The 25,273-nt window shown below is 36.1% G+C and overlaps 1 protein-coding gene across 3 annotated transcripts in view; it reads right to left on the reverse strand.

The window, feature by feature from the left end:
* Positions 1 to 25,273, reverse strand: part of SMC5 (structural maintenance of chromosomes 5) — a 92,503-nt gene that overhangs the window by 54,636 nt on the left and 12,594 nt on the right. For all 3 annotated transcript variants that reach the window (XM_012453888.2, XM_012453882.2, XM_012453872.2), the window contains exons 4-8: positions 20,169 to 20,331; positions 19,080 to 19,214; positions 16,704 to 16,844; positions 14,878 to 15,039; positions 4,573 to 4,644 (exon numbers count right to left, since the gene is read on the reverse strand). In XM_012453888.2, the coding sequence (XP_012309311.2) occupies positions 4,573 to 4,644; positions 14,878 to 15,039; positions 16,704 to 16,844; positions 19,080 to 19,214; positions 20,169 to 20,331 (673 nt within the window). The remainder of the gene's footprint in view (positions 1 to 4,572; positions 4,645 to 14,877; positions 15,040 to 16,703; positions 16,845 to 19,079; positions 19,215 to 20,168; positions 20,332 to 25,273) is intronic.

Genomic DNA, 25,273 nt, shown 5'->3' on the forward strand with positions numbered 1-25,273 from the left:
AGATCATCCTGGCCAACATGGTGAAAGCCCATCTCTACTAAAAATACAAAAAAAAAAAAAAATTAGTTGGGCATGGTGGCGCATGCCTGTAATCCCAGCTACTCAGGAGGCTGAGGCAGGAGAATTGCTTGAACCCAGGAGGCAGAGGTTGTGGTGAGCCGAGATCGCGCCATTGCACTCTGGCCTGGGTAACAAGAGCGAAACTCCATCTCAAAACAAACAAACAAACAACAACAATTTATCACTAGCAGACCTCCCCTACAAGAAATACTAAAAGGCATCTTTAAGGTTGAAATGAAGGGACCCTAGACAGTACTCTGAAACTACACAAAGAAATCAAAAACCAGTAAAGGTAATTATACAGGTAAATGTAAAATATAACAATTGTATTTTGTTGTTTATAACTCTTTTTTCTTCCTATCCAATGTAAAAAACTGTTGTGATATAAATATATATATTCAGTCTTTGTCCTAGGTTCCTGGCACAGAGTTCAAAACCATTGGAGTTTTCTGAGTGACAAGAATGTCTTTTATTATTCATAATGAGCCCCTTTCTACAATATCTGGTTTTATGTTAATCAAGACAAAAAATCATGATCCAACTATCTACTGTTTATAAGAGACAGCTTTTAGATTCCAAGACACAAATAAGCTGAAAGTAAAAGGATGGAACTTTATATAGTCAAAAGAGAACTCTTTATTTCTCCTTCCCTAGCAAACCAGAGGGAGTATAATGCAACAGCAACACAATCAAACAAACCAACTAAACATATTACTAAATCTAAACACAGGCTGATTATCCTTTATCCAAAATGCTTGGGACCAGAAGTGTTTTGGATTTCAAACTTTTAAGACCTTTGAATATCTGCATTATACTTACAGGTTCAGCTTCCCTAATCCAGAAATCCAAAATGCTCTAAAGCGCATTTCCTTTGAGCATCATGTCAACACACAAAACAGTTTTGGGTTTTGGAACATTTTAGATTTCATATTAGAGATACTCAACATGTAAATAATGACAGTTAAAAAAAAAACATTTTAAGTAACCACAAGTCAAATTTCTGATGATACTGACATGGGAATAAAGGAAGAGAAAACAGAAGCTTGCTAGTATTTTTTTTTTCTTAATTGAGAGAATAAAGATATTGATAAACTCTTTTATGAGAAATGCGCCACTTAAAATTTTAAGATAATCACTAGAATAGGACTAAATATAACTTTCAACCTATAGAATAAAAAAACAGAATGAGAAAACCTTGGTTAACAGCAACAGAAAATAGAAAAAGGGGGAGGAATCAAGTAAAAAGTATAATAGTAGAAAACATAACAGTAAATGTGAACTGCTTAAACGTCATCTGTTTAAACTCCCTTTATTTCACATCGAATTGAAAAAAAATTTAAACAAAAACATGGTACAGAAATAAAAACAAAATAAGAAAGCTTTAAAATCTAGGAAGAAAAAACTGATATAATTACAAGGAAAAATAGACAAATCCATACTCATAAAAGGAGATACTGACATCTTAAAAATAACTAAATCAGGCCAGGTGCTATGGCTCACACTTGTAATTCTAGAACTTTGGGAAGCAAAGGCAGGTGAATTACTTGAGGTCAGGTGTTTGAGACCAGCCTGGCCAACATGGTGAAACTCAGTCTCTACTAAAAATACAAAAACTAGCCAGATGCTGTGATGCACACCTGTGGTCCCAGCTACTTGGGAGGCTGAGGCAGGGGAATCGCTTCAACCTGGGAGGCAGAAGTGGCAGTGAGCTGAGGCTGCGCCACTGCACTCCAGCCTGGGAGACAGAGCAAGACTCCATCTTAAAACAATAACAGCAACAAAAACTAAATCAAGTAGGTTAACAAAAAAGTAGAACATTTTAGTAATATAATTATAGTAAGCATGTTCTAACGTATGTACGTATGTATGTGTATATATATCTCCATACCTGAAGACAGAATATACGTTCTTTTCAAATACATGAAGAACAGGTACAAAAATCAAATATACAATAAAAGCAATAAAAAGTCTCAAAAAATTCTTTATAAAAGTCATAAGGCCACATTTATTGATCATAAAGCAGTGTAAGTAGAACCTGATATTTTTTCAAAAGCCTAAAAAACTCCACATCACAGAAATTAAAACAATAAGAACTGCTAGGTAATCTCAAATGAATGAAAACATTTAAATGAGAATTATATCTTAAACTGAAAAAAAAAGCCTACTTAACATATATGAGATATAGCCAAAAGATACCCAGAAAAAAATTTATATCCTATGATGCATTTATTAAAAATTAGGAAAGGTTAAAAACAAAAGAAAACACACTTTTTACAATTCAAGAATGTTAAAAAAAAATCCTCAAAGCAGAAAAAAATGAATTAAGAAAGTTAAAGAAGAAATTAAATAGCCAACAAAAAATAAAGTTGATTTAAAAAAGATTAGTTGAAAAGACTTACAAAAGTGACAAGCCCTGGCAAATATGATAAGGGGAAGGATACACAAATATCAGTGATAGGAAGAGAAGAAATATAAATGACAGAAACTGATCCAACAAGTATTAAATTACTTACCAGTCCTGCATAAGCCTGAAAACAAAACCAGTTAAGAATAAAAAATAAAATTATAGGTCAATCTCACACAGTTCGAAAAATCCTAAATACAAAATTTTCTAGTTGAATACAACAATATATTAAAATATTAAGTAAAATTTATGACAAGAATGCAAGGGAAGTTCAACATGAGGCAATCTACCAACCTTGTATTTGTGTCTGGGGATATAGGATGAGTCTTTATGCCTTTTTCTGCCTAACCCTAATAAAATAATAGAAATGGAGTAAAAAGGGTACCATCCCATGAGGACAAAAGACGGAGAAAAGAGATCAGTAAATGGAAAGTTTAATAAATACTTTGAAGATGGAAAAACAAATAACTAGTTTAGCAGTTTATTATAGGAACCATAGTGTAAAGAATGAGTGAAAAAGAAAGGGATGTGAAAAACTGATTATTCCCTCTAAAAAATAAAAACAAATAAAAAACACAGAGATTCTTAGGACTAGGAATGCCAAGTACAAACGACATCACATAGAATGCAGTTATTCCTACCCTCCTTCTTATCCCAATCCCCTCTTACCCCAACATACACAACCCTAAGCACATAACACTGACAACCAATCTTCTTCTGTGAACATTTGTAGTTCTTTGGAGAAATTAAATGAGATGCCTGGGACTTAAAGGGATACAAAAAGGGGTAAGGCTAAAAACTAGGAGATTAACATAAAGCTTCAACTACGTGAAGTTACATGTCTACCTCCAAGGCAGGTAATTTCAAAATTTAGTCTTAGAAGGGTCCTGGAGAATAGAAACACATATATATTTGGGCACAGCAAAAAAAGTCCACTTTCTTACCTAATCATCCTAACATAATTTTGCCATGAGACCCCACTTATGCACAAAAAATTTGTAATCAGCCTTTTAATGCCTTACTCTTAACCATAAAGAAACAACCAAAGATGCCCAGATAAACAAGGAAAAACTCCAGGAAGAAAGCAAGAAACCAAAATGAGAAAAGAAAAAAATCTACTAAGAAAAAAGATATTACAAAGGGGAAAAAAACTTCAAAAACTTTTAGTTTATATTCTCAGATTAAGAAGCTGCATACATCAAAAACAGGATATTACAAATTAAAAGATTTTTCCTTAGCAATAAATTACCTGCAGTAAGCTAAGTTTCACAACGTTAACTATTTTTGCTTCTAGAAATTGGAGCTATAAACCAAGATTACATCAAAACAGATTAAAACTCGACAATAAAAATATAATAAAGATGAAAAGTTCCAGTCAGGGGCAGTGGCTCATGCCTGTAATTCCAGCACTTTGGGAAGCCCAGGCAGGTGGAGAGCTTGAGCTCAGGAGTTCAAGTCAAGGCTGGGCAACACAGCAAAAAACCATCTCTACAAAAATTCAAAAAAGCTGGGTGTGATGGCATGCACTGTGGTCCCAGCTACTCAGAAGGCTGAGGTGGGAGGAGCCTGCGAGGTGGAGGCTGCAGTGAGCCAAGATCACGCCACTGTACTCCAACCTGGGTTAACAGAATAAGACCCCGTGTCAGAAAAAAATATATAAAAAAAGAAGAGCTCCATAGTTTAAGTATACTTTGTCTCATTAATTTCAATCATGCATAAAGGTATATAATCTTCTATATAAATGTCATTACTCATTTTTCAAAATGAAAGATTTATTTCTATGTTTAAAAAAAAAAGAATATATCCCTTAGAGTTTAATTTTTGCTAATAAGGTAACTAAATCCATCATTATCCTATTAAAAAACTATAGTCACTCAGCTACGAAGCTAAGGCATAGCTATTAGTCTACTAGCAGTTTTTGGAAATTTTTCCCAATTGTCCTCTGACCAACTACTATACTTCCAAATCTTACGCTCCCTCAGATTAAGAAATAGAGAATGCAGAGGATCTTGGCCATTCTCCAACAAAAATCTGTCCCATAATCCAGATTTAAAAACAAAAGTTAGAGCAAATTTTGATGTAATAAAAATTTTAGTATTAAATCTTACATGTTTATCTTTCCTTTCTATAACATCTTGCTTCTGTTTGCATTTTTGAGATGCCTCCTTAATATCTGTTGCCTGTAAAATTAAACCAGAGGGGGGATAGTTAGTTAAAAACTCATGCAAGCAAGTTATATGGCCCTGCCCATTCAAATACTGAGTTAACCCACAACAATTTATTTCAAACAAAATCCATAATTATCAACAAAATACCAAGTTATTTGCAAATCAGTGAAGTTATTCCTGATATTAATAAACAGTTGCAGCAATATGCGTGCATGTTTTTCTCTTTACATTTATTTTCCTGTCTTATTTTATCTGATCCTAAAAACAACCCTACAGGATAATCAGGACAAATATTACTAACTGATAGGGCTCAAAAGAGGCCAACTAACGTGTATATATAGCTAAAAAATGGTAACTAATATCCAAAATCAGGTCTTATTTCAAATATAGAGTTCTCTCTAACATACCAAGTATGTTACCTCCTTGATGTTTTTCATTAACACATAAAACACATACATGACATATTATGGACACTTATTACACATCATTAACACCTTCAATATGTAACACCTACAATATAATATGTAATTCAAACAGTAGAGAACAGGGCTGTACAGAAAAGAATTAACATTACTGGCTAAGACTACTATTCCTAGAAAGGCTTGTTTGCAAGGTTGGTCCTTGGTTGTTATCTGGAAACTTGGATTTTGGGAGTATTTCTACCATTTCCTAACTGATAAGAGTGGCTCACTGTGCATGTCTGTACAAACAATTTGGCTGATGTGGAACATCTGCTTTCCTTTTTGGATTCTGGAAGTTGAGTATGTGCTGCTAGAATGCCTAGTTGCCCAAAGCCTATAAAACTCTCGGGTTCTGAATCTGTAATGCACTTCCCTGCAGGAAGGACTTTAAAAGTGTTGTCACAATTTGATGACAGTGGAATTATGCACATTCTGTGTGACTTCTCTGGGTGAGGACCCTTGGAAGCTTGTGCCTGGTTTCTTCTGGACTTTGTCCCCAGGGCATTTTCCCTTTACTGACTGTTTTGTATCCTTGCACTATAATAAATCTTAGCTGTGAGCCCTCCTAGCAAATCACCAAACCCATGGTAGATCTCTGATGCCAAGAGACAACAGTTTCTTCCCAGAGGGGAAAACCAATTCTCTGATGCTAGTAATACTAATGTATGTCTGCTTAAATCATACATGCTAATCATGTAAGATAAAGATTACTATTACTGTCCTCACCTGACTGAGGAGGAGAGTAAAGCTCAGAGAGACTAAATGATTTGCTCAAGGTCAGACAGCTGAGCTATGATTTAAAATATAGGTCTGTGTGACTCAAAAGCCTATGCCCCATCCGTAACACTTTACCATCTGCCTGGAATTAAAAACAAAAAACAAAAAACAAAAACCAACTACAAGTGCTGGAAAAAGTGTTCTGCTGGAACAGAACAAGCAGGAACAAGAACAGCATGAATACTGAACAAAATTAACTGTGTTCCTGTTGCAAGGCTGTGGGTGCTAATAACTACTTTTACTACAGACTGACATAAGTACCACTTCAGAATCCAGGATCACTTCTTTAGGAAAATAATTCTAAAACACCTTAGGCCATGTAGATTTTCACATAAATAAATTAAGGCTCATGGATGTCTGACAATGCCGTAATAGCTGGGCTTCTATTATAAACAGACAAAAACGAAGGGTTTTAAATGTTTCCTTAATTAAGAGATTTGAAATTTATTATGTACATTTTTTTCTATCACAAAAGTAATTTTGTAGTAATAGAAGATTCAAGAACCAAAAAAGCAATTACAAATCCACAATTTAACTGCAAACAATCTTCATTAACATAACAATGACTGCCACCTATTAGTTCTATATTTTTGAGGAAGTCATGTTATCACTGGAATTCAGTATCTTTAACAATGAGAGGATGTGTCTAGATAATATCTACAATCCCTTCTTCCCCTAACATTTAAAATGACCAATTGCAACTCTATCAGAATCAGATCTAATCAAGTCCTAAAATCTTTATCTGATGTTGATAACTGCTTAATCTTCTGGACTTGAGTGCAATAATTTTAACTCACTTTAACCTGTATTAGAATTAAGATATAGTGGAGCTTTTCTGACATGATAGTAGCAAAGTCAAAACTGTTGATTCACTTCCTGTTATAAAGTTTTCTTTATATTCCTAAATATGGCCTTTCTCACTCAGTAAGCATTGGTCACCACATACCATCTAGCTCAAGAAATCATTTTTCAGACTTTCAGGTGCCAAAAAGAAAAAGTAGAAGCACATCTCGAAATCAAAGAGCTCCACGTAACTTCTTTTTAACAAACAGAAGAAAAAATTTATATTAATCAAACGTGTATAGTGAATGTCCTTTATGATATGGCAATCTTAAATTGCCATAAATCTTAACAAAAAACCTGGAGTAGCATATTTTCATGAGAATAAAACAGAATCTTTAAAAATAGAGAAGATGCCTACAAAAAAACAACACCGCTAAGTTTGTAACACACTATCTCCTAAATAATCTTTCAATAGCAGAAATCATGTTTCACACAATTTTTTCCCAATAGCAGTGCCAGGCCAAGATCCATCTTTTATGTTCATTGACACCCATCTTCGAGCACAGGGGCCAACATCAGGGGTTTACAGTACACACAGACTGTGAATGGTTTTCTGGTTTCATAAAATTTATATATATAGCATAAACTCCACTGGTCTAATTACAAAGCATTCTACTTATTTAAGCCAAATGAGAATTTATATCACAAATTCTTTATTTATTTTATTATTATTTTTTTATTTTTATTTTTTATTGCATTTTAGGTTTTGGGGTACATGTGAAGAACGTGCAAGATTGTTGCATAGGTGCATACGTGGCAGTGTGATTTGCTGCCTTCCTTCCCTTCACCTATACGTGGCATTTCTCCCCATGCTATCCCTCCCCTACTCCCCACCCCCCGCTGTCCCTCCCCTATTTCCCCCTAACAGACCCCAGTGTATAGTGCTCCCCTCCCTGTGTCCATGTGTTCTCACTGTTCAACACCCGCCTATGAGTGAGAACATGCGGTGTTTGATTTTCTGTTCTTGTGTCAGTTTGCTGAGAATGATGGTTTCCAGGTTCATCCATGTCCCTACAAAGGACGCGAATTCATCGTTTTTGATGGCTGCATAATATTCCATGGTGTATATGTGCCACATTTTCCCTGTCCAGTCTATCATCGATGGGCATTTGGGTTGGTTCCAGGTCTTTGCTATTGTAAACTGTGCTGCAATGAACATTCGTGTGCATGTGTCCTTATAGCAGAACAATTTATAATCCTTTGGATATATACCCAGTAATGGGATTGCTGGGTCAAATGGAATTTCTATTTCTAGGTCCTTGAGGAATCGCCACACTGTCTTCCACAATGGTTGAACTAATTTACACTCCCACCAACAGTGTAAAAGTGTTCCTATTTCTCCACATCCTCTTCAGCATCTGTTGTCTCCAGATTTTTTAATGCTCTCCATTCTAACTGGCGTGAGATGGTATCTCAATGTAGTTTTGATTTGCATTTCTCTAATGACCAGTGATGATGAGCATTTTTGCATGTTTGTTGGCCTCACGTATGTCTTCTTTTGTAAAGAATCTGTTCATATCCTTCGCCCACTTTTGAATGGGCTTGTTTTTTCTTGTAAATCTGTTTTAGTTCTTTGTAAATTCGGATATCAGTCCTTTGTCAGATGGGTAAGCTGCAAAAATTTTTTCCCATTCTGTTGGTTGCCGATTCACTCTAATGACTGTTTCTTTTGCTGTGCAGAAGCTGTGGAGTTTGATTAGGTCCCATTTGTCTATTTTGGCTTTTGTTGCCAATGCTTTCGGTGTTTTGGTCATGAAGTCCTTGCCTACGCCTATGTCCTGAATGGTTTTGCCTAGATTTTCTTCTATGGTTTTTATGGTGTTAGGTCTTATGTTTAAGTCTTTAATCCATTTGGAGTTAATTTTAGTGTAAGGTGTCAGGAAGGGGTCCAGTTTCTGCTTTCTGCATATGGCTAGCCAGTTTTCCCAACACCACTTATTAAACAGGGAATCCTTTTCCCATTGCTTGTTTTTGTCAGGTTTGTCAAAGATCGGATGGTTATACATATGTTGTGTTGCCTCCGAGGCCTCTGTTCTGTTCCATTGGTCTATATCTCTGTTTTGGTACCAGTACCATGCTGTTTTGATTACTGTAGCCTTGTAGTATAGTTTGATGTCCAGTAGTGTGATGCCTCCCGCTTTGTTCTTTTTGCTTAGAATTGACTTGGCTATGCGGGCTCTCTTTTGGTTCCATATGAAGTTTAAGGTGTTTTTTTCCAGTTCTGTGAAGAAGGTCTTTGGTAGCTTGATGGGGATAGTACTAAATCTGTAAATTACTTTGGGCAGTATGGCCATTTTCACAATATTGATTCTTCCTAACCATGAACATGGAATGTTTTTCCATCTTTTTGTGTCCTCTCTTATTTCGCTGAGCAGTGGTTTGTAGTTCTCCTTGAAGAGGTCCTTTATGTTCCTTGTTAGTTGTATTCCTAGGTATTTTATTCTCTTTGTAGCAATTGTGAATGGCAGTTCGTTCTTGATTTGGCTCTCTTTAAGTCTGTTATTGGTGTATAGGAATGCTTGTGACTTTTGCACATTGATTTTGTATCCTGACACTTTGCTGAAGTTGCTTATCAGTTTCAGGAGATTTTGGGCTGAGACGATGGGGTCTTCTAGATATACAATCATGTCATCTGCAAATAGAGACAATTTGACTTCCTCCTTTCCTATTTGAACACCCTTTATTTCTTTTTCTTGCGTGATTGCTCTGGCTAGAACTTCTAGTACTATATTGAATAGGAGTGGTGAGAGAGGGCATCCTTGTCTAGTGCCAGATTTCAAAGGGAATGCTTCCAGTTTTTGCCCATTCAGTATGATATTGGCTGTTGGTTTGTTGTAAATAGCTTTTCTTATTTTGAGATACATTCCGTCAATACCTAGTTTATTGCGGGTTTTTAACATAAAGGGCTGTTGAATTTTGTCGAAGGCCTTCTCTGCATCAATTGAGATAATCATGTGGTTTTTGTCCTTGGTTCTGTTTATGTGGTGAATTACGTTCATAGACTTGCGTATGTTGAACCAGCCTTGCATCCCCGGGATGAATCCTACTTGATCTTGGTGGATAAGCTTTTTGATGTGCTGTTGCAATCGGCTTGCCAGTATTTTATTGAAGATTTTTGCATCTATGTTCATCATGGATATTGGCCTGAAGTTTTCTTTTCTTGCCAAGTCTCTGCCGGGTTTTGGTATCAGGTTGATATTGGTCTCATAAAATGTTTTGGGAAGGATTCCCTCTTTTTGGATTATTTCGAATAGTTTCAGAAGGAATGGTACCAGCTCCTCTTTGTATGTCTGGTAGAATTCGGCTGTGAACCCATCTGGACCTGGGCTTTTTTTGGGTGGTAGGCTCTTGATTGCTGCCTTGACTTCAGACCTTGTTATTGATCTATTCAGGATTTCGACTTCTTCCTGGTTTAAACTTGGGAGGAGGCAAGTGTCCAGGAATTTATCCATTTCTTCCAGGTTTTCTAGTTTATGTGCATAGCGTTGTTTGTAATAATCTCTGATGATGGTTTGAATTTCTGTGGCATCTGTGGTGATATCCCCTTTATCATTTTTTATTGCATCTATTTGGTTATTCTCTCTTTTCTTTTTTATTATTCTGGCTAGTGGTCTGTCTATTTTGTTGATCTTTTCAAAAAACCAGCTCCTGGATATATTGATTTTTTAAAGGGTTTTTTGTGTCTCTATCTCCTTCCGTTCTGCTCTGATCTTAGGTAATTCTTGTCTTCTGCTAGCTTTTGAGTTTTTTTGATCTTGCTCCTCTAGCTCTTTCAATTTTGACGACAGGGTGTCAATTTTAGATCTCTCCTTGCTTCTCATGTGGGCACTTATTGCTATATATTTTCCTCTAGAGACTGCTTTAAATGTGTCCCAGAGATTCTGGTATGTGGTATCTTCGTTCTTGTTGGTTTCGAAGAACATCTTTATTTCTGCCTTCATTTGATTGATTATCCAGTCAATATTCAAGAGAAAGTTGTTCAGTTTCCATGAAGCTGTGCGGTTCTGGGTTGGTTTCTGAATTCTGAGTTCTAACTTGATTGCACTGTGGTCTGAGAGACTGTTTGTTAACGTTTCTGTTCTTTCGCATTTGCTGAGGAGTGATTTACCTCCAATTATGTGGTCAATTTTAGAGTAGGTGTGATGTGGTGCTGAGAAGAACGTATATTCTGTGGATCTGGGGTGGAGAGTTCTGTAAATGTCTATTAGGTTTGCTTGGTCCAGGTCTGAGTTCAAGTCCTGGATATCCTTGTTAATTTTCTGTCTCGTTGATCTAATATTGACAATGGGGTGTTAAAGTCTCCCGCTATTATTGTGTGGGAGTCTAAGTCTCTTTGTAAGTCATTAAGAACTTGCCTTATGTATCTGGGTGCTACTGTATTAGGTGCATATATATTTAGGATTGTTAGCTCTTCTTGTTGAATTGATCCTTTTACCATTATGTAATGTCCTTGTCTCTTTTGATCTTTGTTGCTTTAACGTCTATTTTATCAGAGATGAGAATTGCAACTCCTGCTTTTTTTTTTGCTCTCCATTTTCTTGGTAAATCTTCCTCCATCCCTTTATTTTGAGCCTTTGTGTATCCTTGCCTGTGAGATGGGTTCCCTAGATACAGCACACCAATGGGTTTTGGCTTTTTATCCAATTTGCCAGTCTTTTGATTGAGGCATTTACTCCATTTATGTTTAGGGCTAATATTGTTATGTGTGAATTTGATACTGCCATTTTGATGCTAGCTGGCTGTTTTGCCCGTAAGTTTGTGCAGATTCTTCATTGTGTTGATGCTCTTTACCATTTGGTATGTTTTTGGAGTGGCTGGTACTGGTTGTTCTTTTCTATGTGTTGTGCCTCTTTCAGGAGCTCTTGTAAAGCAGGCCTGGTGGTGATGAAATCTCTGAATACTTGCTTGTTCACAAAGGATTTTACTTTTTTCTTTCACTTATGAAGCTTAGTTTGGCTGGATATGAAATTCTGGGTTGAAAGTTCTTTTCTTTAAGGAAGTTGAATATTGGCCCTCAGTCTCTTCTGGCTTGTAGGATTTCTGCTGAGAGATCTGCTGTGAGTCTGATGGGCTTCCCTTTGTGGGTAACCTGACCTTCCTCTCTGGCTGCCCTTAGCATTTTCTCCTTGATTTCAACCCTGGTGAATCTGACGATTATGTGCCTTGGGGTTGCTCTTCTTGAGGAATATCTTTGTGATGTTTTCTGTATTTCCGGGACTTGAATATTGGCCTGCCTTGCTAGGTTGGGGAAGTTTTCCTGGATAATATCCTGAAGAGTATTTTCCAGCTTGGATTCATTCTCTTCGTCACATTCGGGTACACCTATCAAACGTAGAGTAGGTCTTTTCACATAGTCCCATATTTCTTGTTGACTTCGTTCATTCCTTTTTACCCTGTTTTCTCTAATCTTGCCTTCTTATTTTATTTCATTGAGTTGATCTTTGACCTCTGATATCCTTTCTTCTGCTTGGTCAATTTGGCTGTTGAAACTTGTGCATGCTTCGTGAAGTTCTCGTGTTGTGTTTCTCAGCTCCATCAATTCACTTATATTCCTCTCTAAGTTGTCCATTCTCGTTAGCATTTCGTCAAATCTTTTTTCAACGTTCTTTGTTTCTTTGCATTGGGTTAGAACATGTTCTTTTAGCTCACGGAAGTTTCTTATTACCCACCTTCAGAACATGTTCTTTTAGCTCACAGAAGTTTCTTATTACCCACCTTCTGAAGCCTGATTCTGTCATTTCATCACACTCATTCTCCATCCAGTCTTGTTCTCTTGCTGGTGAGGAGTTGTGATCCCTTATAGGAGGAGAGGTGTTCTGGTTTCGGGTGTTTTCATCCTTTTTGTGCTGGTTTCTTCCCATCTTTGTGGGTTTATCCACCTTTCGACTTTGTAGTTGCTGACTTTCTGATTGGGTCTCTGAGTGGACGTCCTGTTTGTTGATGATGAAGTTATTTCTGTTTCTTATTTTTCCTTCTAACAGTCGGGCCCCTCTGCTGTAGGACTGCTGAGGTCCACTCCATGCCCTGCTTGCCGGAGGATCACTTGCAGCAGCTGCCAAACAGTAAAGGTTGCTACCAGTTTCTTCTGCTTTGTCCCAGAAGGATACCTGCCAAATATCAGTCTGAGCTCTCCTTTATGAGGTGACTCTTTGGATATACGGGGGTCAGGGAGCTGCCTGAGGAGACTGTCTGTCCTTTATAGTAGCTCAAGTGCTTAGCTGTGAGCTCTGTTGTTCATTCAGAGCTGCTGGGCAGGTACGTTTAAGTCTGCAGCAGCAGAACTCATAAACCCCTTTTTTTTCCCAGGTGTCCTGTCCCGGGGAGTTAGGGCTTTATTTATGAGTTTCCGCTGTGCTACTGCCTTTTTTTTTTTTTTTCAATTTTCTTCAGGGCTGCCCTGCCTGACAAGGAGGCAGCCTAGTCACTCTCTGCCTGCAGAGGCTTTGCTGGGCTGCTGTGGGCTCCGCCCAGCTGCCGTGTGAACTTCCTGCAGTCCTGTTTATATGGGTATAGTTAGAACTGCCTCGGCAGTGGTGGCCCGCCTCTGTAATGATGGACTCTCTCTGTAATGGCGGGTTGCCTCGGCAACGGCAGGCCACCCAGCAATGGCAGACTGCCTCCGTAGTGGTGGAGTGCCTTGGTAATGGCGGATGCCCCTCCCCCACAGAGCTGGACTGTCCCGGGTTCAGCTGTGCTTGCTGTGAAACTCTCAACCCAGAGCGTTTCCAATTGCTGTTTTTTTGTTTTTGTTTTTGTTTTTGTAGGGGTGGGACCAGCCAGGCCTGATCACCTGGCTCCCTACCTCAGAGCCTTTTGTTTTTTAGTTGAACGGTTGGCTCTCTCCCAGGTGTTCTGGTCGCCTGTTGAAAAGGCGCCAGGATCTGTGTGATTTCCTGTGTGGCGACCCACTGCGCCGGCTGAAACAGTGGCTCTGAGATTCGTGGCACTTTTTTGCCCGGGAATCTCCTGGCCTGGCTCCCTGTTTCAGCTCCCCTTGCTGGCTAAGTGGGGACCCAGTCCCGTTTACTCTGCACTGGGAACCGCCGCACAGGGGTGCCGGCAAAACAGCTGCGCCAGCCAAAACAGCCGCGCTGGTGACCCGTGGGGCTCCTCTGCCTGGGAATCTCCTGGTCTGCGGGCAATAAAAATCCGCCTGGAAATGTGGTGTCCACTCACCCTCTGCGCTTTCACTGGGAGCCGCAATCCTGAGCTGCTCCTAACCGGCCATCTTGGATCTTCCCCCAAATTCTTTATTTTTAAATTTTGATTTATTTTTAATTTTTTATTATTATATATATTGTTTGAGACAGGGTCTTGCTCTGTCAACCAGGCTGGAGTGCAGTGGCATGATCTCAGCTCACTGCAACCTTGCAGGCTCAAGTGATCCTTCTGCCTCAGCCTCATCAGTAGCAGGGTCTTATAGGCTCACACCACCATGCCTGGCTAACTTCTTTGTATTTTTCGTAGAGATGGGGTTTCACCCCGTTGGCCAAGCTTGTCTTGAACTCCTAAGCTCAACTGTTCTGCCTGCCTCAGCCTCCCAAAGTGCTGGGATTATAGGTATGAGCCACCGTGCCCAGTCATATCAGAAGTAGGAGTCAATACCTTGACATCTGTGCATCCATGAATCTCCAAAATCTCATGCACAATTTTGGATCTGCCTGCATTGCATTATTCTAGAAGCAGGAATTTAAACAATTCTCAAATAATCTTTAACTTCAAAACCCACCAAAGCTTAGAAGCCATAATTATAAAAAATTTCTAGGTATACTTTTAAAATACAGGGATTATTATTATATTATATTATCCATCCCCAAAACATCAAGATTTCCTATATTGCCCTCCTGCAAAAGGGTGTATAATTACATTCTAAAAAGAGCTCAGTGTTTCCAGGAATACTACTATGAATCCTCTTGTAATTAAAAAAAAAAAAAATCACATTTCACTTTTCTCTCTTTATATCTTGGAAGGCCTAAAAAGTAGCAACATTTCAACAGTAATGAGTAGTCCCTGAAAGCCCTGTGGTGGCAGAATTCCTAGTTAAAAAACTTAAAAAATGAAAGACACAAGTAAACCCTTGAAAATATTTTCAAACACCTGCAAAATATTTTTTATATTTGCTAAAATAAAATTCAGATAATCCAAAATTGAACCCAAAAAGTACCTTTTCTTTGATTCGAGCCTCCAAATTGTGACGCTCCCTTTCCATTTCTTCAATTCGACGTGTCATAGGAATCTGCCCTTCTTTAAGTTTTCTGACCTCTTCCTTCACTCGGTCACGCACAAGTTTTACTTCTTCATATTCCTGACGAACATTTTCATATTCCTTGCAAATAATTCAAAAATCGAAGTTAATGAACTAGCTTAAGCTAACACGTATACTAAAATCAAGATACAGGCAGCAACCAAATCTAAGAAAAGATTGTTTTGATATCCCTTTGGCAGTTCTATTAATGTAAAATTTGTCCTCTGAGACAACTTCAGAAATAGTTAATACCAATGTAATGTTTTAATAACAGTCTTGATAATCACTGAGCATTTACTTCTATCACTAGTTCACATTCTTGGACTTCCACCTTATTCTCTGAAACACATCCTAATGGCTATGAAAATGTGACTTACCTCTAATCTGTCAATAAAGAAGAGATACAGGGATGTATGAAGAAGCAAAAGAAACTCAAGTATAAAGGGTAAAAATGAAAAAAAAAAAGAACAAAAGGAAAATGGGTCAAAACAAAAAGAAAAAGCAGCATGTAGGTGAAAGTGATGTCTGTCATGTCACAGAAATATTTGCTAAACAAAAATTAAGTGGCACACTAAGACAACATATAATAAGAGTGAATGGGAAGATGGTAAGAAAAGAAAAAATGAATAAACATAAGAGTAAATCAATAAAGAAGAAAAATGAAAAAAGGCAGATCAATCAGAAAAAAATAGGAAAAAATCAAAAGACAAAGTGAGTGAAGCAGTAATAATGGACACAGAAAAAATCAAAGTTAGAAAAGCTGAAGAAAGGAAAATTTAAGAATCATGAAATGATGGAACAGGGTAGGTAGAAGCGGGGAAGACAGAACAAGAATACCACAAATATAGCCACTTCAAGCTATAACAATTATTTTCATTCTAACTTTGGAACAAACACTATAGAACTTTCTTACCTATCTTGTTCTACCTATTATAAAGTAATGCAATAAGGGAAGTGAATCTTTAATCTGAACTATAGTCTTAAATTACAAAATAACATCACAGAGTGATTAGAAAGAACAGATAGCCTCAGGAAAAGTATAAAACACGTGAGTAGAAGATTATGGTTAAGACACATCAGCTACATCTGTAACTGAGGCTGATACTAGTGGCAAACCCCAAATACATTCTTAGTGACATGACTGAGGACACTCAGAGATTTAATTTTCTGATGATTAACATCTTCAAAAAACAATCGAACCATCTGTTGAGGACTAAAATCTGAAAGAAGAGCACTGCGTTAATTATTATTTATTATACAGTAATACTAGCACACAGCTAATGTAATAAACTAGTAAAAGATAGTCTGGTATGCTGGCTAATGCCTGTAATCCCAGCACTTTGGGAGGCAGAGGTGGGGAGATCACCTGAGGTCACGAGTTCGAGACCAGCCTGACCAACATGGTGTAACCCCATCTCGACTAAAAATACAAAAATAAAATTAGCCAGGCATGGTGGCACATGCCTATAATACCAACTACTGGGAGGCTGAGGCAGAAGAATCGCTTGAACCCGGGAGGCAGAAGTTGCAGTGAGCCGAGATCGCACTATTGCACTCCAGCCTGGGTGACAGAGCAAGACACCGTCTCAAAAAAAAAAAGACATATGAATTTTATTATATATAACATACAAAGCCAAAAATGAAAAAGACGCACCTAACTTGAATACACAGTAATTAATGCTTTCATTACAATTACTCTGCTACTTAAAGAAATATCTATTTTGCCTCTAAAAATTATGACTTACCACCCATGGCCTTTTTGCTTCAAGCATCTCAATCAAATCTAAATGTCGCTTCCGTTCGTAGAACCTCTCCACATCTTGTTTATATCTTTCATTCCTCTGAACCATTTTCTGTAGATATTCAGTTTTCTCTTTGCATGAGGTCTACAATAAATATATGTTGAACAATCAGTTTAACTGAAAAAAGACAACAGGTCAAATGTTTTAACAATGAAAAATAAACAATGATAGCAAAATTTCACAATAAAGAATTCATAGTTCTTAAGAACTATGTACACTCCAGCCTGGGCAACCGTGAAACCCTGTCTCAAAAAAACCCCAAAACCTGTGTAAAAGTAACATTCATATCCAAGTTCTGCTCTAGAGTCTACAATTTATTAATACTAACTGTAAAGAAGCCCTGCCACATCTGAGTCCAAGCTCCTTTTGTGCAAAGATAAGAGACGTATCTGCTCCATCCACTTGAAGGGTAGAAGCAATTCACTTAATATACATGAAAGCTAAACGAAAGCTGTAAAAGTGATACACAAATGAAAAGCAATATTACTAGGATTAGTATGTTACACAAACACTCATGACTGAAAGGTCTTAGAAACTATATGAAAGAAAGGTAAGAATTAGCCTCTATGTTGTGAATTAACAAATACAAAGATGTACTCAAAACCTAGTAGAATATATGCTTGCATGCTTGTTTTCTTTCAGAGGATGGTCGAGAGTGTAGGTAAGTGTTTCAAGTGAAAGTATTAGATTGTTTGATGTAGAGAAAGATAAAAGAACACAATATCTGAATTAGGATAAAATATAAAAAGCTCAGAACAACTCCTTTGATTATTCACATTGAATAAGTATAATAACAACATTCTGATAAAAGAACACAATATCTGAAGTAGGATAAAATAATTATAAAAAGCTCAGAACAACTCCTTTGATTATTCACTTTGAATAAGTATAATAACAACATTCTCTTCCCTCTCTGGTGGACAAAGGTAAAACAGTAACATTTAATTACAGTAAAATACATATTATTAAGTACAGAAAAAGCAATTGGTTCCAAAATTTATATGCTTACTACCTGGGTGACACACCAAATTCCTGTGACACAACATACCTTTATAACAAACCTGCACATGTACCCCTGAACCTAAAATTTAAAATAAATAAATAAATAAATAATTTTTAAAAAATATTTCCTTTTTTTTTTTTTTTTCTTGAGACAGAGTTTCACTCTTGTTGCCCAGGCTGGAGTGCAATGCCACAATCTCGGCTCACTGCAACCTCTGCCTCCCAGGTTCAAGCGATTCTTCTGCCTCAGCCTCCCAAGTAGCTGGGATTACAGGTGCCCACCACCATGCCCGGCTAATTTTTGTGTTTTTAGTAGAGACAGGGTTTCACCATGTTGGCCAGGCTGGTCTGGAACTCCTGACTTCAGGTGATCCATCTGCCTCGGCTTCCTAAAGTGCTAGGATTTCAGGTGTGGGCCACAACCCCCGGCCAGATTTCCCTTTTTTTTTTGAGACAGGGTCTCACTCTGTCACCCAGGCTGGAATACAGTGGTACAATCATAGCTCACTGCAGCCTTGACCTCCTTGGCCCAAGCAATCCTTCCACCTCAGCCTCCCAAGTGCTAGAAGTATAGGCATGCACCACCATGCCTGGCTAATTTTTGTTATTTATTTTTTTGTAGAGACAGGGTCTCCCTATGTTGCCCAGGCTGGTGTTGAACTTCTGGACTCAAGCGACTGCACTGGGATTGGAGGTCTGAGCCTCAAAACCCAGATTAAAAGATTTATTATGAAAATTTATTGTATTTATTTTAGTTGCTGGGATATAGAAGAAAGATCCATTAAATAAAACACCTTTACAAAGGATATGCTATAAAAGTATATTTTTATGTTTATTAAAGTTGAAAATAACCAACAACATTCCAATTAAATGTATAATTCTCTTGCAAGGTCTACATTCTCTTGCAATGTGTACAGTATTCTTATACATAGCAGGTGTTTGCGCCAGGCACTATGTAGATAATGAATGAATGAAAGAACACTGGAACTTCTTGAGGTAAAATTTCTTTTTATAATACTATTATTGGTGCCTTAAAAATTCAATTAACATTGCTTGTAGCCATTACTGGGGGAAAAAAAATAATTCAATTAACAGTATGTATTTGTTGAAATAGTCAACCTTTTTAAACTTCACATTATCAGATCCATTCTCACTCTGTCACTTTAACCAATGATATTAGCAGTACAATCCTTATGTGAAAAAAAAATCACAAATATAAATTTACTCAATGAATAAATACTACTATTCACTCTCTCACATTTTGAGATACAGAAATCAGTAAGAAACAATACAAATGAGTTGCCTATTTTAAAGTACCTCAAGCTGTTTTTCTTTTTCCCTGAAGTTTTTTAGTTCACAGTGATATCTGTGCATTTCTGGGGGACCAATGGACTTTTCAGTGGCTTCAAGTAGTTCAATTTTGCTGAGTTTAGCAAATTCTCCAACTTTGTCCTAGAGCACAAAAATTAAATACCAGCAATTATCATTTATCTACAATTATCTTCAAAATGTATTTCACTCAATGCTTACACTTGTTAAGGTAAAACTCATTTAAAAAAACCTTTGATATATAAACCTTTTGAACCTTATTCTTTAGGATAATGAAGATAAACTTAGAGTACAAATTGTTATCTTTCTGATCATCTTTAAAAATTTTTCTATGCCACTATTTCAATGTTGAAATGTTTATATACGTGTAATAAAAATTTGGGAACAAAAGAACACATAGTCTCAATATGAAAATGATCACAGTCTATTACATATCAGTTGAAATGTTAGAGGGTTTAAAAAGAAAAAAAGGCAATTTCAAACATCTACTTCTGGAGATAATCTGACATCAGCTGATGAGTGTTAAATAAAAAGCTTTAAAATGTTTAAGTTTTATTTAATTTGCACATTATGAAATCATCACTGTGTTTCTGAACAAAAAGAAATTAACTGTCACTAGACAGCATTCAAAGTCAAATTTAAGAGGTAATATGACTTCAACATACATTATCAGCATTTTTATTTTTAATAAACAAAGTATAACAAGATTTTAGAAGGTATACTTATAAGAGTTTTAGTGTATCCAATATTTTACACAAACAAATACACTGACTATAAAGCTGTTTATTAACAACATTTTAAGGGTCTACAAATAGAAGCACATAGCTGAGCTACTCTCTGAACTTAAAAATAATACAAGTTTATTTCAAAATACTCCAATTTAGACTTTTTTACTAATTGAAATTGTCCAAATTACTACAAATTATTAACGTTATACTCTAAGTGATGAAATGCTACCTTTACAAAGAAATGTAAGAGTGCTATGTTCAATTTAGTCATTACGACAGCCCTTCTACGGCATAAAAAGGAAACACTATATACAAAATTTTCCCATCTTTGCATTTATCTCTCTCATACCTGAGGTAGAAACTGGCAAAGATTCCCCACTTGAATATTTAAGGCTGCAACTTGCTCTTCCACTACTTTCTGCGTGGTAGATTTTTTGTTGATGAACCAAAAGGACTGATTTTTTGCCACATCAATCTCACGGGTGATTATAAGATTTCCAGAAGCCCTGAACCTAATTAAAAAATAATTTAAGAATCTTTATATTCAAAATACATACATTAGCTTTGAGATAAAATTTCCAAAATTGTCTTGCACCAAAGGTGCCAGATAGATTATTATTATAATTTTTATTCCTTTTGATATTTTGGCCCCTCTCAAAAAAAGCTTGGCATTTTGTAAGTAATACCATAAGTGACCACATCAGTTACTTACTCAACATTCAAAATTATTTAAACTATTAAAACAAATGTCAATACTAATTCACAAACACTACTTGAGGAGTCGCATATCTGGAGTTATCCTTTAATTATGATGCTATTCTTCAATTACAAGTGTTGACTGCAAACCAAAATGTGTTGGTATATTAAAGGGTAGAGCAGTTAAACCTTGAAACTCCTCCTGCTCAGAAAATGTATGAATGAAAACTGACTCGTAGGCATGTCCAGAAATCAAAACTACCCATACAGGTAGCCCATGGATTCCTCACCATGTCCTCCACTCTGAATTCAGAGAGGATTACATCACATAGATATAAAGGAACATTAAGCAATACAGAATCTGAAAGAAGGGTATTTACTTATTTCTTGATTTTAGAATTACCACTGCTCCACACCTCCCATCTATTCATCCATCTTCTTCACTGGGATTCAGCAGCATGTGGTAGAAAGATAAAGTATTGGTATCTAATCGCTAAATGACAATAATAACTTACAAATGTTGTATACATAGATTACATTGTAATCAGGCCACTTGAAACAGTAAGATTTTAGGACTTTAAAGGAAGTCTTTTAAACTTTCATTTCCAGGAGAATGACTAATAAAGTACCCCTATTGATCCTCTTGCTGTAAACAACTAAAAACAATAAAATAATAAAATATCTTAATAAATGAATTCATCCGTTAGCATGAAAGTAAGGAATTCTGGCTAACATTCTAGTACAGGTGGAAACCCAGAGTAGAAAAATAAAACTGGCTTTCATCTTGAGGGGATTTGCCCAATCAGGTTATCTTGAGAATTCATTTTCATGATCTGCTGGTAGAGGACAAAAACAGACAAAGTCCCATAGCCATGAAAGAGAGAGACTCCAACTGAAAGCCATACCTAAGGGACATACCCTCAGTGTAAGGGTAAATTAGGAATACTTCATTGCTACCACCATAAGCTGAGAATTCTATACACAGTGATTCTGAACTGAAAGGATTCAATGGTCTCTGGCAGAAGTTAGTAATTTCCTCTGCCAGAATCTATGTTATCTTTAAAGAATTAACACAGATAAAGTTCAAAGGAGAAGAGTAGCTCACTAGAAACATGCACACAAGAAAACAAAGCATCAAGAACACTAGCAGAAATAACAATGCAAAATATGAAAGATATCTGGATGACTAAGAAAGCTTAAAATGTCTAATAAGAATTCTAGGACAGGAGACAGAGAATGGGTCAATAGCAATATTTAAAGAGATCATAAATAAGAACTTTGCAAAACTGATGAAAGACAACAAATCACAGGTTTAAGAGTCTCATTAAATACCAACAAAAATAAATAAATCCATGCCTAAATATATATGAAACTAAAACACTCAAAAAAAAAAAAAAAAAGAAAATGAGTTTATAAGCATCTTGAGAAAAAGAGAATGATTACTATCAAATAATCTCAGATCAGATTCACATCAGACGACAACAATGGGGCCAGATGTGGTGGCTGTTGCCTGTAATCTCAGTATTCTGGAAGGCCAAGGTGGAAGGATCACCTGAGCCCAGGAGTTCAAGACCTGTCTGAGTAACATGGTGAGACTCCATTCTCTATAAAAAAAATAAGAAAAGCTGGGCATGGTAGTGAGTTGCCTGTAGGCTGAGGCAGGAGGATCACTTGAACCAAGGAAGTCGAGGATGCAGTGAGTCATGATCGTGGCCACTACGCCCTACCTGGGTGACAGAGTAAGACCCTGTTGCCAAAACAAAACAAAACAGGAATACAACAACGGCATTATACTATTATACTTTGAATACTCGAGAAGAGACCTGTCAATATAGAATTTTATATCCACGAAACACATCTTTCAAGATTTAGAGCAAAATAACATCATTTTCAAATTAAAAACTGAGTGTTCCAACAGAAAACCCTCATAAAAGAAAACTTTAAAGAATGTCCTTTTGGCAGAAAGTGATTCCACAGAGCAAATCAGAAATGGAAGAAGGAATGAAAAGCAAAACAAACAGAAATAGCTGAGGTAATTTTAAACAAACACTGACAACATAATTAATATAACTATATTATATTATTAATAATAATGTCTTGAGGAGTTTTAAAAAGATAGAAATTTAAAAGCATGTAAGTTCAGGGAAGTTATTAAGAACAAGTTATAGCACTTTGTTAGTGCTATAGTCCAAATATTCAGTCTGGACTTCAATAAGGATTCCTGCTAAAATTCCAGTAACCACTAAAACAAAAGAATGCAAGACGACAAGGAAAAATGAAAGAAATATCTGACAAAAACAAGCAAGAAAAGAAATGCTAAAGAGTGTGAAGAACAAAAGGCAGAGAATAAGATAGTAAAAATAAATTTGAACATAAAATTATATTTGTAAATTGATTATATGCTTTATTTAAATGACTACAGAAAAAAATAACACAGCTATACTAGTTTAAATGAGATAACAAAAGATATTAAAAACATGAAATGAATGAAAAAAGACAACTAGAAAAATCCTAGGGAAAAAAAAAGATGCTAACTACATTAATGGCAGGCAAACTAAATGGACTTTAAGGCGAAAGAAAGATCAAGTTCAGTAACTAACAATACAAAGTTGAAATCACCAGAAAGATAAACAATTTGAATCTTAGATGCAACTAATAATGTCCTAGAAATACATAAAGCAAAAATTGACAGAACAAGGATAATTAACAAATCTGCATACAGAAATAGCGTAACTTTTATCAGTAATTAAGTAATCAATCTGACAACTGAAATCAACAAAAATATAGAAGACTGACAATGTAACTAATAAACTTGAACTAATGGACAAATACAGAACACTGCAGGTATCTACAAGAGAAAACTTATTCTTACAGCCAAAGAACAATTACAAAAGTTCACTACAAAAAAGAAAGAAATTTCAAAGGATTAATAACATAAAATCAGTACTCTATATATTTAACTGCAATACAATCAAAGTGGAAACTAATACTAAAAAATAAGAAAATCACTACATTAGAATTAGAAACAACTTCTAATTACAAACTCATAAAGAAAATACTCAGAACTGAAAAACAGTAAATACTATATACTAACATTGGAGAGAGAGAGCTAAGGCAATACTCAGGGGGACATTTCTAACCTTAACTGTTCACATTAGGGTAAACAAAAGACTGAAAATTAGTGCAATAAATATCCATTTCAAAAAATGATTATCAGTCAAAGAAAGAATAGAAATTAATGAAACAGAAAACCATAATATAAAACAAATGCAAAAGTTAGTTCATTGAAAAAAAACTACTAAAATTGACAAATCAATTTTTAGAAGACAATTAAATACTGTCATATATAAGATAATACAATATATTAAAAACTCATATAAGAGGATGTGTTCATGTCAATAAAATTTAAAACTAATAAAAATGGGAGAATTCTTTACAAAATATAAATAATCACAGTGATCCAAGAAGAAACAGAAAAATATAAGCAACCCCTTTACTACAAATAAATCAGTAGTTAGAAAAAAAATGAAATTAGTAGTTAGAAAAAAAAAGAGCCAGATTTTTTTTTTTTTTTTGCAAGACACCCTACAATACACATCAGATTATTTTTGGCAGTAAGTTTAACCAAACATTCAAACCATAAATATCTTTCACAAAATACAGATGTAAAAATCCTAAATAAAATATTAGAAAACCAATCTAGCAATGCATCAAAAAAACTATGACCAAACTGGGTTATTCTAAGAATGCAAAATTGAGCAAACATTACAGAATTAATTAATTCTTCAACTTAGATGATATGGCCAACTCAATAAATACTGATGATGAACTCTTTGTTCTCAATTTACTTGACTTATCACCAGTATCAGACACAGCTGATGGACAACTGACTCCTGAAGTTGTTCCAAGTACTGGTTTCCAGGTACTGTATTCTTCCAACTCACTAGCTAATTCTCTGTTTCCTTTCCTAGTTTTCCCTATGTTCAATCTCTAAAAGGTGCATTGTAGCAGATAAGCTCTTAGAACTCTTCTTTATGTATCTCTGAATCATTGGTGATTTAGCCCACCATAATACTAATGACTTCCCAAATGTGTTATCTTCAGCCCAGACTTCTCTCAGAATGACAGGTTAATCTATTATCTAACTGCCCGTTAAACCTGAAATTCAGGTGCGCATGCTCGAGTGCGTGCCCATGCGCGTGTGTCTCAAAATCCTGAGTTCAAGCAATCCTCCCGCCTCCGCCTCCGCCTAAGTGCTGGGATTATAGGCATGAGCCACCATGTCCAGCTCTGACTAAATATCTACTAGGCATCTCAAATTTTATCATGTTTGATTCTGAAAAGTACCTTTTAAAAAAAAACATATTAACATCTCTCAAATTGGGATGCACATTTCAAACTATCTGTGCTAGTTTAATTTTAATTGGATGCTACATTATACAAGTGGTGGCATCTTAGTTCAATGATGTATGATCTACTCTAAAATGATCTACTGATCGATCTTACTCCCAAAACCTTCTGCAGTAGGTCTGTCTGCCTCAGTTAATGGATGCTCTACCCTTAATCATGCCAGACACCTTAGAGTCCTCCCTGATGTCTTGCTCCTTCTCCCACACCCTACATTTAATTCATAAGCAAATCATAAGCTACTATCATCTCTCATAGGGTTGTTCTACTAGTCACTTAACTGATATTCTTGCTTTTGTCTTTGCTCTCTTAAAGTCTACTTTCCACACAGCAACCCAATCTAGTTAAACT

Source organism: Aotus nancymaae, unplaced genomic scaffold, assembly GCF_030222135.1.
Source record: "Aotus nancymaae isolate 86718 unplaced genomic scaffold, 86718_ANA_hifiasm-v0.15.2.pri h1tg000041l, whole genome shotgun sequence".
Lineage (NCBI taxonomy): Eukaryota > Metazoa > Chordata > Mammalia > Primates > Aotidae > Aotus > Aotus nancymaae.